Here is an 18,616-nt window from a genome sequence, read left to right as displayed (position 1 = left end):
TAATTCAGCAGGCAGGTTTACTGCCACACTGTTAATTAAATGAACTTCATTCACACATGTCAGATACATCGCCTCAGGCCTTATTGAAATGCACAAAGAGAATTTGAATTAATTGAACTATAGGAATATGAGGCAGGAGAGTTATCCAAGCACTGACTCTGAGGCAAGGTAAGGCATCCCTGGCCCTGGACATATCTACATGCATAGGGCACTCCCAGTTATTTAAGGCATGTGGTCATACTCTGAACTCATGCAAACACTTTTGGAATACTTCATTCCGACTCAGAAAAATAATGTTCATACTAAGGATAGAAGAACTTGAATACATTGGAAAAATAGAGGCACTGTGTTTTTATAATGGCAATTATGGGGTGTAATTTCCAGTTAATTCCTTATGATGTTAATCAAATTCTGTTGTAAAGCATCAAGACATGCATTAAGCTGGATATCTGGTTTATGCACCTTAAGGAAACTAAGGCCACTGCTCACATCCTTGGCCATTTAATTTTTTTTTTAATCTTGGACCCATTTTTAAAAGTTGAAGAACTTATTTTAAATATAAAAACTTTAATCCTCTTCTGTTTCATAAATGTATAATATCTAAAAATCAGATCTGTAATGATGTTTTCATTTTAGAAATATGTTTTCCAACCTCTGTTTCAAATGCTTGTTTTATCTAATCCTAGATATTAAATTACTTTAAATAGCTTTCTGTTTTATTTATTTTAAATCCACATAATTATTATTTTTAATTTACATAAATTTTATTATCTCTTATTCATCCACATTTCATTAATGGTAGGTATCCCTTGTAGGAAATAATGCTACCATCAAGAATTTTTCACTTCAGTGAAAAAAATCTAGCTTTGATGAGATGTTTTTCTAGAGCACTATTTATATATTCTGTCCATTTATAAAAGTTATTCTTTTTTTTTTTTTAAATTTTGCGGGCCTCTCACTGTTTTGGCCTCTCCCATTGCGGGGCACAGGCTCCGGACGCCCAGGCTCAGCGGCCATGGCTCACGGGCCCAGCCGCTCAGCGGCATGTGGGATCTTCCCGGACCGGGGCACGAACCCGTGTCTCCTGCATCGGCAGGCGAATTCTCAACCACTGCGCCACCAGGGAAGCCCTATAAAAGTTATTCTTGATGTACTAGAACAATGTTTACAAGGGAAAAGTAGTGGAAATTTTAATTATTTGAGTCAAAATAATATGTTAACCTTAAGTATTCACAGAATAAATGAAAAAGTCTGTTTTTAATCTGAATTATATGGATAAATGTCTCATTTCTTCACTTAAAAAGGAATATATAGACAAAATCTTAATCTAAAAAGATTACAGGAAACCATTTTTTACTGGAATTTTTCTTTCTTTTTTTATTTGTTTTTTTGAAAAAGTGCAAGCACGTTGAGCTCTTGCCTCTAGATTAATGAAAATGGGTATTTAGTGAAACGTAAGGGAAATTTTGACCAGAATTTTAAAAAAATCATACTCTTTGTTTGCTTTCATTATGTAAAAATAATGATGATGATGTAATGAAATATTGATTTTAGAATGTAGAATACTTCAACTCAACCCAAAGGTATCAAAACAATCTGCTCTAGCAAGTTTCTCTTTAACAAACAACTTTCTTACATTTGATCAGTCATGTGTTTCCTTGAGCTAGTGATTAGTATCTCTGTATTACTTATGTTTGTTTGGAAGTTCAGTGCCATAAACCTTCATATGTTATTGATCACCTAGTTGAAGGGTTTTGGTCATAGAGATCCTAATAGTCAATCTCAGGGAGGCCCCATCCAAACCCGGTTGAGTGAAAAATTAAGTGTACGTAAACCAATGCTCTATACATCTTAGTGTTTCATCTAAGTCATAAGTTAAAGGAAGATGTCAAATGATATAGAGCCAAAGTATTTTCCTTACTAATGTACATTTGTTGAGAAAGGGATTCATTGATTCTTCAGGCTTTGTCCTACAAGTATAAAAGAGGAAGTTTCTCCATGTCTGGTTAATGATAGCCTAAAAAAATTCCCAAGTTGCACATAAGACTCATTTTTGAGGTTTTTTTTTTAATTTTCATTCATCCACATCCTTTCCAGAACAGAAAAACAAAACAAAGTGCACACACACACACACACACACACACACACACACACAAATAATATTAAAAAACATTCTAGGCTAATTGATTGATTGCTGTCTCAATAGATAGGTAGCTAAAGAGAAGATTATAATAATAATGATACTATTAGTAATAATATTCATAGCAACATTTATGTAGTATTTATTATGTGCCAAACATTATTTTTAAGAGTTTTATATATTCATTTAATCCTCAAAACAATCCTATGAGTTAAACAGTATCATTACACCAGTCTTAAAGATCAGGTATAACTCGCTCAGAGTTACAGAGCCTAGGAAGTGTGGTTCTAGAACTTGTGATCCTAATCACTACTTCATGCTATTCAAACATTTCATTTTTCAAAGACAAAACAAATGAACCAGTTAGAGACAGGATCCTCCCAAGTTCTGCTTTTTAGAATTCCATTCCATCCCACTCTATTTATTCACAGCTGACTCTGCATTTCCTATTTCTAATTAAATTTGGCCACCAGTTAAAATGTAAGGAGATATTACTGAAAAATTCCTTTAAAAGAGTAAAACTTAAGGTCTATTCCTATCAAAAGAGCCAGGATTTATATATGTATGTATCTATGTGTATATATTATTTTTAATCCTGATGAATTTATAAAAACTAACATGTTGAGAATTTACAGTATTACAGGCAGTAGGCTAAGTATTTTATATGCAGTAGCTAATTTACCTCTTGTTTACTCATCCTACAGAGTAGCTGCTATTATTATCATCACTTTTTTTTTGTTTTTTTGTTTTTTTGCGGTACGCGGGCCTCTCACTGTAGTGGCCTCTCCCGTTGTGGAGCACAGGCTCCGGACACACAGGCTCAGCGGCCATGGCTCACGGGCCCAGCCGCTCCGCGACATGTGGGATCTTCCCGGACCGGGGCATGAACCCGTGTCCCCTGCATCGGCAGGCGGACCCCCAACCACTGCATCACCAGGGAAGCCCTATCATCACTTTTTAAATGGAGAAATTAAGGATCAGAGTGACTGAGTTACTTACCCAAGTGTCAGAAACAAAATTTCAATCAAATAGTACTACAACTGCTTCATATGAAAAAGAAAAAAGTATTAAGTCAGATGTCAAAAGGGAATGTTTTAGAAATGAGGTTATTGAGGAAGAAAGTTTCCATGCTGGGTTAGATTTCAGCTGTAATATAACTTTTGAAAACCAACAACAAGACAAAACCCAGCCACAGACCATGATAAATAGAAAAGAGTAAATAGCTACTCTCTTTCCATTATGACAGAGCAGGAAAGTGCTCAGTAAAATTAAGTGTCAATAAAGCAAAGACAAAAAAGAAACTTTTTTCTAAGCATAGGCACAATTGACCTGTGAAAATTACTCATTTTGGTTGGTAATGAAGCAGATAGCTTAGTGAAATTGAGAACATATCTGATGCACTATAATCAGATTTTCAGTTAGATCAAATCACACACTGTATTAGTCATCCTGAGTTAAGGCACATGCTGATTAGCAGAAAGGGTCACAAAAGAAAATTTTATTTTTTCCAAGGCCAGAGGGCCATGATTAAAGAATATGATAATAGTCAATGTTTATGACATCTGTGTATGAGGGAAAATGTCATGTAGATTTCCCAGCAGTGTGTGAATGCTCATCTCTGTCTCTGATGTACTACTACCTGTTGTTGTGTCCAGTAAGTGCCAGTTCTGTACCTCACACCCAGGAGGAAAAGAGACAAAGGTTTTCCTGGTTTTGAAAGAAGAGAAGTTCACAGTAATTTCTCATGCAATAGAGGGATAGAATTATATTTAGGATGTTGTGTACAGTTAGGAGGATGGTTTACAGGATGGCAAAAAGTGAGGAAAAGTCTCACCATAGGAACAGTGCAGTTATAAAAATCTCTACGTTGGGGATCCTCTGGATTGGATTTTATCCCTATTCTACCACTGCTTATGTGGTAATAAACTATAAGCCTTCCTTCTGGTGTTAGAGTTTCCCTTTCTGTAAAGATTTGAATTAGGGAAGCTCATATGATTATATATTTACAGTATTTCTTTGAATTATAACTGCCTGTATCTTAGAGGAGCCTGTAATAGTGTCCTTTTGAAAGTAAGTCTATAATATACAGAAATATTTTAGTGTTTCTTTGAGATTCACTGCTCATGCAGTTCCATGATAAAAGCCTAGTCTGGGCTTTCAAAGGTGTGCTTCTGCTGGACCTGTTCAACTCTTGGCAAAAGGGCCTTCATATTGTTTTGGTTATTCAGATTACATATTACATGTTTGAACATGCTTACTTTTTGAACGTATTACTAGATCATGTTACTTGATTTTTCTTCTGAACAGTCTATGAAACTGTATTTTTACTCTGAGAACTTATCTTTCACCCTTTCATTTTCTCATCACTTATATTTTCCTGTTTTTCTGCAGATCACTGTTTCAAATAAAATATCTCAAAAGAGGGCCTGACATTCAAAACAAAATTTAAAAATATTCTATGGAATGATATTTGCAAAAATCACACTATAAAGAATTTATAGATCAGAATGTATTCCTTTTAAAATTATACTTTTCATTAAGTAGAAGGTAAGTAGTGGACACTAATGTAAAATTTCTTTCTTTCTTGTTTTTGCTTTTTGCAGATCTGGATAATGTGGAGGGCATTGCTGTGGACTGGATTGGAAATAACCTTTACTGGACAAATGATGGCCATAGGAAGACCATTAACGTGGCTAGGCTGGAAAAGGCTTCTCAGAGTCGGAAGACTCTCTTAGAGGGAGAAATGTCCCATCCCAGAGGGATTGTGGTAGATCCTGTTAATGGGTATGCAATATTTGATCAGCTTTATATAAGGAAAATTATATTAGATAAATTTGGTTTATACATATTTAGTATTAGTAAGTTTTATTTAAATCCACATGTACATTCACACATGAATGGCCTCACTGGGACAAGTTGCTCATTTAATGATTATCTCTCCTAGAGACTGTGCTAAATAAACATGTCAAGATACATTGAACTGAAATAAACAGATTATTTGTATAGAGAATATATTTACTTGGTTTATTCAGACAGGCACCATAATTCTCCATTTTAGACAGCCTGACACCAAGATAAATAATCAATTCAATCAGCAAATCAATCAATTTAATTTTTTAGATTAAAGACTGTTGAAGTTTAAAGTATTCAAAAAATAGCAAGTTTCCGTTTTTTGTACATTTACTGTGGGCCAGGCAGTTTGTTAAATAGCTTACCATGTTCTATGTTGTGATTCTGCACAATAATACTTTGAATTAGTTGCTGTTCTCATTCTTCTTTTACAAAGAAGAAATTTGTAATGGACCTGCAAAAGACCATTTGATTATTAAGAGCCTGGATAGATATTTAAATCCAAGCAACCTGTCTCCAAGACTTTACTCAGAGCCACTATACTCCACTACTTTTTTTTTTAAACATCTTTATTGGAGTAGAATTGCTTTACAATGGGTGTGTCAGTTTCTGCTTTATAACAAAGTGAATCAGTTATACATATACGTATGTCCCCATATCTCTTCCCTCTTGCATCTCCCTCCCACCCTCCCTATCCCACCCATCTAGGTGGTCACAGAGCACCGAGCTGATCTCCCTGTGCTATGCAGCCGCTCACCACTGGCTATATATTTTATGTTTGGTAGTGTATATATGTCCATGCCACTCTCCACTACTTTTTATTAGTCTAGGTTGGTAACTCTGTATTTTTGGACATAACCATAGTTTCCATATAGTGACATCATTTTATGTTATGTGCTACTTGTTTCAGGATGGATTATTTTGTGCAATTTTTGAGAATATGTTTTCCTTTGATTTTTATTCATAGCTATTACCTGAACACAAGCAATAATGTGCATATAGAAATATTAAAGAAATGTGAAAATTCCTAATAGAATCTCAGAATTAAATGAGTAGATTGCATAGTCTACATGTACAGTTGTTGTATGTGGTTTTTATCCCCTCCATGGCCTATATTTCACTGTTTCAAAATGGTACCACAAAATTAATATCTTTATACCTTACTATTGCATACAAAAAAAAATACTTAATTGAATAAGAAGCACATGACTCCCTTATAAACTGAGATCACCAGATTTCAGTTCCTGAAATTGTTTGTATTGAGAATAGCTCCAAATACAATCAGGGTGCTTTTTTCCAGTCTGACCTAATCAGTGGATGAACTCATTGCATGTTTTTTGTAAGGCATAATTATAAAGTAATTTTAGTGATTTTATGTGTGGATTCTTTAAATTTCTATTTTATTCCTGGACTTTTAAACCAAGTCATCTATTTGACCTTTAAACCAAGGCAATCTTAATTTTTAGAGGAAATGTTTATTCCACGCTGTCTAAATCTCCTTGAAGCAAGATGTTTCAAATATATCTTAAAACAACATCTTCCTTCTCAGTATTCTGTTAGAGGAAAATATTTTCCGATGGAGTCAAATGGTCTTTGAGGTGCTTGGGGAGATGACATAAATGTACAGGTCATAGAATTAGATGATTTGGAAGAAAATTTAGGGGCCACTAGACCCATCTCTCTCTTCAAATTCAGGAATCCACTTCAACACTTCTCTAAGAGGCAGGCATCCAATTTAGATTTGAAATCCATAGCATCTACATAGTTCAAAGTATCTGGAGACAAATCTGATTGATATGACATTTTTTCTTTTCAGTAAAGTATTAACTGCATCCCTATGGTACTTATCTCCCAACTAATCCTATATTTGCCTCTGATGTTGCAAAGAGTGACTCTTCTACTTCTTCCATCAGACAGATTTTTAAATATTATAGAATACTGCTATTATGCACCAACCTGAAAAAAGAAACGCATGTGTGTATGTATATATGTGAATATGTGTGTAGGTATACATATATACACATGTGTATATATGTATATATACACATATTTTCCCCTAACAATATACAATGCCCAGAGCTCTGATTATGTATACAGTGGTTAACAAAGCAGGCATAGCCTTTACCCTCATGAAGCATCTTGTGTCATCTGAAAAGTAGGGAATGGGCAGATGCATCAATAAATAAGTACCAAATGAACAATGAATGTAATTTCTAGAGAACAAAGTGATGGAGTCAAACAGGTTGATATGAAGGCAACTAACAGAAACCTATTTAAATAGGCTTTCTGAAAGGCCTCTTTAAGGAGGCATCATTTAAGCTGAGACCTAATTGTAAAGAAGGAACCAGCCATGGAGAGTGAGGAAAAGAGTTCAGATAAAGAAAATGGAACAACTGAAATCTTAAGTTGGGCAAAAGCTTTACTGTCAGAGGAACTGAAATGAAGATGGGCTGGATTATAGATGGCAAATGGGAAAGTGACTGAGGATGCAATTGGAAAGGAAAGCAGGGCCTTGTCCACTGCCAGGAGAGATTTGTACGTTGTCTTCAGTGTAAATGTAAAATAGAGAATTGATATAGTCAGATTTATATTAAAAAACAACAACAACAACTAATCTTACTATTCTGTAGAGAATGGATTGGAAGACAGTAGAAGTAGAAATGGAACCATGTGAATTTAATTGTCCAAATAATCATTTGACCCTAATATAAGTTTTTTAAAAGTGAAGAAGAAAGTTTAGTTTGGAAAACTCCATTTAAAATAACATAACATAATTTTAATCAAAACATTTTTTGTAAAAACCTGGTTCATTTACATTTTTCTACCATAATACCTTTTTGCAGCTGTACACAGGAGAGCATCACAGATTTTCTCTGCCATAATAGCCTATTAACAAAAAGTACTCTTCAGAGGTATGGTTTTATCAAAAGCATCATAACCAATTATAGAAATCTGTAAAGGGATAATTTTTCATTTACTTATTTATTAAAATATATTATTGAGTGACTACCATATAGATCAATAGAAATCAGTAAGACAGTGATTTTCTTCAAGGAGTTTATAATCTGGTGTGCTTGGTGTACACACACACACACACACACACACACACACACACACTTTACCTATAAAATAAAATAGAATGAAATACATGCTCTTTGGGAATTCACTGAGGTTTTTAATTCAGAATTGAACTTTAGAGGATGGATAGATTTCCAAATGAATAGGGTCCCAGGGACTTTGGGTGTGCAGTCATAAGTTTAGTCACTGTACTCTGAAGGGACAGTATGAGTAATTGTTAGAGGCGAGGAAGCTAATGGCAGTTTTGAGGTGGGATGAGTTCATTAAGGCTAGAGCAGGGGACATTCTAAGGAACATAGCAGGAGATGAGACTAGAAATATGCAGAAATCTTCAATGTTGTAAGTAGAAGTTTTGACTTATTTTGCTGACATCAGAGTAATTGGAAGGTTTTGAGGATAAAAATCACATTTTTCAATTCATGATTTAGTTAGACAAGTGAAAGCCATATGATAGCTCTATGAAAGACAATCCGTTGGGAGTTCCCTTTGAAAAGTGATGAAAGACAGACTGTAGCATTTGTAATAGCAACAGAAAAGTGGGAACTGAGACAACAGACAGGAAAGAATAGGATGGGCAGGCCTCAAAAATTGTTGAAATGGGGGTAAACCTGGAGGAGGAATCCATTATGATGGACTGTTCCTCAAGGTAATAGCTACAGATGAACTCCCTTCTTTGCAATCATTTCAAATCTCATAATCTCATAAACATCAATAACTAAGAAACCTATAGCTCCAGTTCTGATTTCTCAAAACATTATCTCCAAGAAAAGATGAGTCCAAAGCTAAGTGCATATTTCCCTCAAAACAGAATTTTCTATATCCCTCTCTCAATTAAAAGTACCACATCCTCTAGTTAACAGCTAGATATTATGTCATCAACTCAATCAAGTTTTTTAAAAGTTATTTCACTTCCATGGCAGAAAATCTTAAGGATTTTAAAATTTCTGGGATTGACCCATCAAATAATACAATTTAAATTGGGGGCATGATTAATATCAACAAAGCCAAGCTTAGTGCTACAGAGTACAAATATGAACGATAAATATTCCCTGCCCTTAATTATTTGAATTTTTAATTGGAATTATCAGACATGCAATGCCATCAAATTCAATACATGGTATAAATGCAATAAATTCTATAAAATAACTAACAACTATCACTAGGAAACAAAAGAATGAGCTAATGCAATAAATTCTATAAAATAACTAACAACTATCACTAGGAAACAAAAGAATGAGCTAAGTTTGACAGAAAAGCTAGGGGCAGACTTCATTGAGAAATTGTATTTGAACAGGGCTTGAAAAATAGAGGTATAATTTTTTTCGTCATAGTAGAAGACCAGCTTAACCTAATTTTTATTTGATGAATACCCCAAGTCCCACCTGCAAAAATATTTATGTTTTCTCCTGCTTATTTTATAGGTTGCATTTCCTATTTTGTATGTTTATGAATCATCATATTTGATAATAATTATAAGGCTTTCACAATATATCGATAACTTTTAATCAGCTGAGTAGATGATCACATATCTGATCTCCATCAGATTGGCATCACTTATTTAAAATTTGTTTTTCTTATATTTTGTTTGACTAAAAAAAGTCTCAGATAGTGGATTGGATCACAAACAATTCTGTCTTCAAATAACAACACAATATAAAATATGTTTAGAATATCCAGAATTATCTCCTGTGTGTGTGTGTGTGTGTGTGTGTGTGTGTGTGTGTGTGTGTGTGTGTTTGCATGGACATATGTGTGTGATTTGGGTTCGAGAGTCACAGAAAAAAAGTGTTACTATTATCAAGAGGGAAAGCTAGAGGGAAAGATAATTGCAATTTAACAAGTTATAAATTAGCAACAACAATACAACTGCATTGATTAACTGTGTTTAAGATTTCAGAAACGGTATCAAGAGAGATGAAAAAGTTGTTATTTCTCTTTTACATAGCTGATTTATACAGTTGAAGTAGTTTTGCCTAACTAGCACAGGATTAGAGCAAATGGAATGAAGCTTCTGTTTATTCTTAATTTGTCCCAGTAATAAACCCACTTGAAGAACAGGCATGATACAAGAAAAGCATTGTACCATGTTTATTTCTAGGATTAGAATGTATTTGGACTTATTAAAATTCACCAATCTAAATATACTTCCTCAAGTCTGAAAAGGCATATCAACATAATTGTAAACTGTTAAGAGAATTTAAAAAGAGCTTAATTGGCATAAAAGAATGGCTCGTGTGTCACCTCCTCAGCTGTCCCAAATCTGCCTGTCTAGATTACAGTAGGATTTTTAGTCATGGATACAGATTTGTCCCAAATTACCTCAGAAATTCTTTAGGGTCCATAACAGATGGGAGGCAGAGGATCTAATAAGGGTACTTCCAGGGTTAGCAACTTAGAAAATTTTGAAGCTTTTTAAAGTCATATATGAGATGACTGAATTAAAGCCTACACTTTAATTAGTAACTCGGGAACTTTCACATGACCCTAAGACAACACATGTGTAGGGTTTTAACCTTATTCATGAGGCAGTTGGAACGTTAGCTCAAGGCCCCTTCTTCCCCTGTTATAACTTACATAAAAGATTTGTTTTTAAAGGCAGATGCTTTTGTTCGAGACTGAAATTAAAGCTCAAAATCTCAAGGTCAGTCAACCTACTGTTATTAAACTTATGTGCAGCTCAATCATCTTCTGCGGGTTTTAGGGTAATAATAAGCAGCAATAAAGCATAGATAATTTGCATCAGGAAGACAAATTAGACCTGGCCAAACAAACCCAGTATGACTGTGTCCTTTAGAACAGAGACAATCCAACTGCCTACCTTAAAAATAAATAAATAAATAATTCATATGAGATTAAATAAAGTCTGGAGTAGGTCATTAACTGTGCTCTCATTCTCATGCCAGTTAATCTGCTTTTTAAACACATAATTGATTATATGTTTTATCAAATGGACATTTAAAAATAGTAATGCCTCAAGAATCATTTCCCAAACTTCTGGTACCAACACCAAAGGAAATCAGGATTTGGCACTTGCTGTTAGGTTAACTAATAAACGAGGCCAGTAAGTGCTGTAGTGGTGGTCACGGGTTTTCTGAAATGTGTCTAATTGGCTCCAGTGAACAAACCTTCCCTTCCCTGAGTACTTCGCAACTGCCTCCTCTGGGCAGATCAGCATTTAGGTAGGAGAACAAATCAGAATGTAACTACATTTTATGGAGGCGCCACATCTGAGGAAGCATCTGTCTATGTGGTGGCTGGTTGAAATGACACGTGTGCGCTCTTGTTTTTAATGTCTTAGTTGGATGTATTGGACAGACTGGGAGGAAGATGAAATAGATGACAGCGTGGGAAGGATTGAGAAGGCCTGGATGGATGGCTTCAATCGGCAGATTTTTGTGACTTCAAAGATGCTGTGGCCAAACGGCTTAACTCTGGACTTTCACACCCACACATTATACTGGTGTGATGCCTATTATGATCATATTGAAAAAGTGTTTTTGAATGGAACTCACAGGAAGGTAAAAGACAAATGCTGCTGTTTTAACCCACAGGCTTCTGTCACAGAGCCTTGTTGTGTTGTGTTAAAAATACTTTCAAGTTTATTTTTACCCCTCTGAGGTGGCAGCCAGTAGTCTCTGTGGGGTGGCTGAAAGAGGTTGAGCATTAAGCAGTGCAGCTGGCACTTGCCTCCAGGAGACCAGGCCCAGCTCACTGTGGCATGCCAGGATTTGTGGGATTTTTCAGAGAAGCTCTCAGCATATCAGAGCTGTTTGAAAATGCAGTTTTTCTACATTATTGATGTTTGCTAGGACCAAGCACCCCAAGTCGGTTCAAATATCTTCAATATTTGCACCTGAAATGTAACCTATGTATTATGACAAAGTAATTAGAATTCATTTATTCAAATAAAGAGCTTCATGACATTGGAACTAAAACACAGGAGTGGACTGAAGTTCAAGACTGTGGGTGTGAATAAATATCAACATCTTCTTGCCCCTTTTGGTAGAATCGTTGCAAAATGATTTTGCAGTTCTTTGGTGAGCTCGAGGATGAAGTTGACTGTGTTGGCAAAAATATCACCTCTGTATTCTGTCTTATCATCACCTAAGCACATATAACATTATGAACAGGCTTCGACTGTTTAAATGATATTTAGAAAAATAGAATATTAGAAATTACCAAAATGCTTCCTTTGACAATACACTTTCTTCTTTTTTGGAAAGGAGGATTGCACAATTGGTCAAGCCCACTTATTAAGTATTCTCTTTGAGAAATATAATGGACTAATCAATTAAGACCATTTCAATCATTGGTTAACTCTAAAAGTGCTTTAAATGTCTTTCCCCAAATAAATAAAATTAATTTACATTTAACCTAATGTCACATACTTAAGAGGTGTTAAAAAATATTTATGATCCCTTTGAAGATGTTGATATGTACACAATATACATAGCACTTTATTAGCCAGCATATTTTAACCTACATGGAAGTGAGCAAAGAAAAATAATAAACGGTCTCAATTATTCAACATATGAAAATTTGGTATGAAGAGTTCAGATAAAAGGAGCAAAAATTCAGTTTCTAACCCTATATTACTTGGATAACTTGCTCAATCCTCTCATATTAGATGAATTGAGTCCAAAAGGCTATTTCATATTGTATGCAGTATCATTTTATAAATTGTGAACGACGAAAAAGTATTATTATTATGGGAGGTATGATTCCTATTCTCTTCTACAACCTTACATGCAATACAGAACTTATCACAGGATTGCTCCACTGTGTAGTTTAAACAACCACAAAATACACGGGAGTGTAAAGAATATATCAAGACAAACAGAATTAAAATTAGCCAGGAGTCTTGTACATCTATTTACTACCAAGAAATGTTTCTATGTTCAAAATTAAAATTTTACTTTCCTCCCTGTCATCGCCTAGATTTCTTCAATTTGCATTAATCCAACTGAATAGAGGGATTCCTTCCACTCCCAGTGTTGTTAGACCGTGTTGTATCCCTTGGCTATTGGATGAGCAATACTGCAATATACATAATGCCACTAATTACTCAGATCAGTTCCTGTGCCAGAATATGATACTGGAATATCATAAAGAAAAGAGATAGGGAAGAGTATCAGGCAAGGTCATTTTAATGTTTCCATTTCTTGACCATATATATAATGCCATGTATGAGAGAATTGAAATGGATGAAATGTAAATGGTCTCCTTCAAATAACATGTCCTAAAAACAGAAAATATGCTCACATTGTGAAATCCATTTTTCAAATACACTGAAAGAAACTGTAAATTATTAGTTAGATCATTATCTGTTCTACTTACTTGAATATAAGCTTCTCTAAATATTTGGTTATGTTTCTAAAGGTCAGGTCTGATTTTTCACAATGTGTTTATATTTTACAGATTGTTTACAGTGGGAAAGAGTTGAACCATCCTTTTGGACTGTCGCATCATGGGAATTATGTGTTCTGGACTGATTATATGAATGGTTCCATTTTTCAACTAGATTTGATAACGAATGAGGTGACATTACTGAGGCGTGAAAGACCACCCCTGTTTGGGCTTCAGATTTATGATCCTCAAAAGCAACAAGGTATTAAAAACCAGATAAAATTGCTTCTGAGTTTCACATACACTAATACTTCAAGAGGTTGCATAAAGACTTTATTTTGACAGTGTTGCTGAAGTTTTATGATAAAAGGTGTCTAGTCACTCCAAAGTCACTCAAATCTTAGACTTTGTTACCATAAACATTTATTATTTATTGTTCAAAATATCCTGAGTGAGTAACTCTGGGAATTCTATTTGAGTGAAGTTCAAGGTTTTCTCCAAATACTTCCTTTTTCATGTCATCTTCACTGAAAAAGGCTGTTATTTAAAGTAAAAATCCTCAATGTTTTCAAAGCGTCAGTATGGTGAGCAGTGGAAAAACTTTCAGTGTGGAAGGAACATTATGGGAAAATGTTAAAAAATACACTATACAAGGAAAATAGTATTTTTTAAAGTATCTTAGTATATTTATCTGATTAATTTCATATACATTTAAGGAACATTTAATTATTTTAGATGTTATAAAAGTGAAATAATCTACCATGATATTCATGTCTTATTAAAATCAGATAATATTCTTATATCTCTTTATCTACATGAGTTATTAAATATTTATTAGGCCATCCACAAACAGCATGGCTCAGAACTTAGGTAACAAACAAAAAAAAAGTTTAGTAAATTACATGGTAGATTTTTGGTTATGCATCTAAATAGTCACCGTTTCTTCTTTTAATACGGATATCCTTGTGAAAATTTAATGAACATTAAGTTTTTTCAGGGTGTATGTTGGCAGTAGGAAGTTACCTAACAACAATAGTTTTTTTGAAGATATATTGGCTTAATCAGAGATTTGAAAAGCAAACTATCTTATTCAAGGGCTTCACTTTTTTCTACTGTATTGAAATTGCCTCACTGGGATAGAAATGCAATTTTATAAAATAATGGAAGTACATAAACTAAGAAGTTTCAATAGCTAATAAAAGATAAAATTGTCTTTAAGAAGAATAAAAATTATTTGAGATGGTATAAGTTATAGTTGTGGACAAGAAATTAAGAATAGAGGCAGTTGCCTGGATAGATCAAATGGTAATATTTTCTATTCATGTCAGCTGCCCCACCACAATTGTAGTTTCTCTACGATGAACTGGAGACAACATTATGAACAGCAACAACCCTTCTCACCTGCTGCAGGCTCTTGTTTGCAGGACTGCTGTTCCCTCTAATTTTACGGTCACTAGTTTTCTGGATTTCATTATACTAATCAGTGTACAGTCACATTTCCTGTTTCCATTTTCTTTAAAAATTGTTCATCTTGAATGTTGTCGCTGAACTCCCCTCTGCCAAATTGCAGGACAGTTTCACAGTCTTCATGTTCTTTAAAATTCTAGTTGCTTTAAAGAGTTCATTGATTAAATGTAACACATGGGATGAGAAATGCCTTGACTTACTGTAAAATGGACTTGCCCTGGATACAAGTCCTAACATTTTCTTCTTCTGAAAAATCAGGACCCACTATGAAAGATTTAACAAAGATAAGAGATGTTTTCTTTATAAAATTCCTGTTAGGATTGTATAACTACCTGTTATATAAGAGCAAGATTTAGAACAGTGCCTGGCACACATTTTATATTAATCAATTTACCCCTACCATTTCTTAAGAGTCATATATTTTTGAGTTTCCTTCCATATAAACATTTTAAATAAATATCCAAAAGAGTAATGTGTCACAAACATAACAACAAAGAGCATGCCTCTGATAGGAATATGATGAATGTATTCTATATTCATGAAGAATATATCTGGGTCTCAGACAGTGCCATTGACATAATTGTTCATTGCTATCCCTTGGATGGACAAGGTTCTTTTAAAAATGCCTATTGATTTCTGTTATACATATGAGAAATCCAAGAGTAAGGCAGATGTAGCCATTCTCCTCAGAAGACAAAGAGCCAGGGTTAAACTGGGATTCCAATTCAAGTTTGTCTGACCACAAAGTAGCTTTATATGATTAATTTATGTAGCCATTTTTATTTATGAAAATTATATAACTATTATACACTTAGATAGGAGAAAGGAACATGTGTTTCTTTTGTCATTGTAGTTTTATCATTAATAAATTTTGCATTCAATTAAACTTTTTTTTAATATAAAGAGTCCCTTGACTACCTTTATAGAACCCAGGATTCAAAGATCTTAGATTACAAAGCAGTAGTATAACAGATACACCTTTAAGTAAATATATCTTTAAATAATCTACCTTGAGATGCAAAGTATGTAGACAGAGTTTATATGTATTCTTACTCACATACAAACACAGAAATCCACTTTATCTTGTTACAACAGACATATGTATTCTCATATTTGTACCTTGTTTCTACACCCACAAATGACTGTTTCTGTCATTCAACTTGTTAACTAGAAGTTTCATTCATTCAGTTATTCATCAATTCAGCTAATGTTTGTCAAACACACAGTCTGTGGCAGCCACTCTAAGGGGCAGAATAATCCAACTTCTCCAAAATATAAGATTGGGGGAAAAAAGACAATATTTTTGGCCCTGAGAGATGCTATCTTTAACTTAATTTTAAAAACTACTCCTCCTTTGTTTTCCTTGCATATTTCATTTGTAAAAAAGTATCTGCTGCCAAAGTGACGTGATCTAGAATTTTATTTTGTTGTTTTTAGTTTGTTATTTTTCTGTCCCTTATTGATCTAATTTTATTTTGTCATACATAAACAAGTTAGAGTATAAGAGCATAAATTTTAAAGAAAAATTCCTGTTGCTATTTATTTAGAAAGAATATGATTATTAGTATTATTACCTAGAAATAAATAATAATTCTTGTTCTAAATCCTTATTTTTTTAAGGATTATTTCTTTTTTCTAAATATTAGAGAAGTCATTTAAATCCTTAGGTCTTTAGCAGTTTCACCCACAAACAAGACAAAACCTACCTTTATAACTTTATTATAAAAATTGAATTAAAATGAATGTGTATGTAAGGTAACTAACCCTGGGATTGATGCATTATGGATTTTCAATAATGAAAGCTATCAATATGTTAATGAACTGTTTTATTGATGTTTATGTGTAAATATTTTAATGGTGTTCATAGTCAGTCATGTTTTTTTCACTATACAGTTTAATCCTGTACATAAAGTGCATAATATAGACAGAACACCTAAGCATCCTAGGAAGTATTACATCTTTATTCCATAGTCATGGAATAAACATGGCTAAATCTGGAAGCTGCTTAAAAATATTCTGCATTCCCTATTGGAAAAAGACTGAACTAAACTTAATTATTTCCTGAGTTCAGAAATTGATGGTATAGCTTGAATTATTAGCTTCCTTAGCTTTCAAGTGTTTTTTTTTTTTTTTTAGTTTTTCTATACATAGCAAATTGAATTTACTTCTCAGAATAATGAAAAAAACTATTATATAATTTAGATCATTTCTTCTGATCTGCGGCCACACAATGATAATCTATGGGAGTGAGTTAAATATTTATTGCATAGAGTGATATTTTGAGTTTTTTAACTCATTTGTTAATACTCTCTGCTTAACATATCTAACCCCTGAGGCCCAAAGTATAATAACCTGTTCTGTCGCTTTAGTCACATTTTTGGCACTTGCACTTTAACTGCCAGTACAGTTTTAACCATTGTATTATTTTATTATCTGTGTCCCAGTCATTAAAAGCTCTTCATTTTTAATGTTTGAGTAAGATATTCTGATATAATCAAAATGTTTTTTATTGATTCCTTGGAAAATACAACATAGTATAAAATGATCCTGGCATTTGCACTGCCAGTTGGAGTGCTGGTCTATACATATATAGCATAGAAAATATACTTTCTTCCTTGCCTTTCCAACTTGTAGGAATAAATGGCATCCAAATGGTGACTACCTAAATTTTATTTACTTTTACCTACACCTTTATAAAACAGATCCTCCAGCCTCTTCAAAAATTTACCTCAGTTTCATCTGAGTGTCCAAGAGTGTCTCACATATGTTCATGAATAATAGCTTTATGAATTTTCCCTCAGGCCTACTTTACTGATAGCAATGGCATGCCTCATCAGTGCCTCTGCTGTTTAGGTCCACTGGGACAACACTTTACACTTGTGTACTGTACACTCTCCTGGTACCAGCAAGGCTGCTCATTTTTCAGGCTTCACAGATAGCCTGCATTCCTTGTATTCCTTAATGCACTTACATGCCAATGTACTCCTTGCAGAAGAGGAAGGAGAATCCCACCCATTTCCCCAGTATTTGCTTTCTGTTTACTTCGGATCCAAAGGCACAGTCCAAGTGCCAGTGGTCTACTTTCTAAAGAGCTCAAACTTGCATACACTGGGCCCATTCTAGGGAACTGTCCGGGACAGACACCATTCTGTCCATTTTATCCTTTTCTCTCCTGTTACCTCTCTGCATACAAACCTCTATCTCTTCTAACCAACTTGTAAATTCCTCTTAGCTACCAATGCATCATATATTTTCAAACATTTTTAAATCTCATTTAGGATTCAGCAGGAATCCTTATTACATTAATAAATAGGTACTATTTGTGGTATATGTGTGTGTGTGTGTGTGTGTGTGTGTGTGTGTGTGTACATTTTTACGCCTATGTACATCTCCTGGAAAGAACATGGGCCTGAACCAGCTAACCTTGTATGGAATCAGAGTTCTCTGACATATTTTCTTCCCTCCTCTTGCAGGTGACAACATGTGCCGAGTAAATAACGGAGGCTGTAGTACATTGTGCTTGGCCATTCCAGGAGGCCGAGTATGTGCTTGTGCTGATAATCAACTTTTAGATGAAAATGGGACCACTTGCACATGTAAGTGTCTTTTCATGTTACACTCATTGTTTATAGGTGTCTTTCTGAGGCACAGAAGCAGATGAAACCAAAAGAATTAAAATCAAACTTGAAAAGAGAAATTCAGGTAATGGCTTAGGTATAATTCTTTTTAGACTAT

The 18,616-nt window shown here is 34.1% G+C and overlaps 1 protein-coding gene across 7 annotated transcripts in view; it reads left to right on the top strand.

Annotated features, from left to right (window-relative positions):
* LRP1B (LDL receptor related protein 1B) overlaps positions 1-18,616 on the top strand; it is a 1,895,525-nt gene that overhangs the window by 1,085,793 nt on the left and 791,116 nt on the right. For all 7 annotated transcript variants that reach the window (XM_067025946.1, XM_067025948.1, XM_067025945.1 and 4 more), the window contains 4 exons: positions 4,744-4,924; positions 11,367-11,586; positions 13,487-13,676; positions 18,355-18,477. In XM_067025946.1, coding sequence (XP_066882047.1) covers positions 4,744-4,924; positions 11,367-11,586; positions 13,487-13,676; positions 18,355-18,477 — 714 coding nt within the window. The remainder of the gene's footprint in view (positions 1-4,743; positions 4,925-11,366; positions 11,587-13,486; positions 13,677-18,354; positions 18,478-18,616) is intronic.

This window comes from Kogia breviceps, chromosome 2 (assembly GCF_026419965.1).
Source record: "Kogia breviceps isolate mKogBre1 chromosome 2, mKogBre1 haplotype 1, whole genome shotgun sequence".
NCBI classification, from domain to species: domain Eukaryota; kingdom Metazoa; phylum Chordata; class Mammalia; order Artiodactyla; family Physeteridae; genus Kogia; species Kogia breviceps.
Note: the sequence above shows the minus strand (reverse complement) of the source record. Positions and strands in the feature narration are given on the sequence as shown.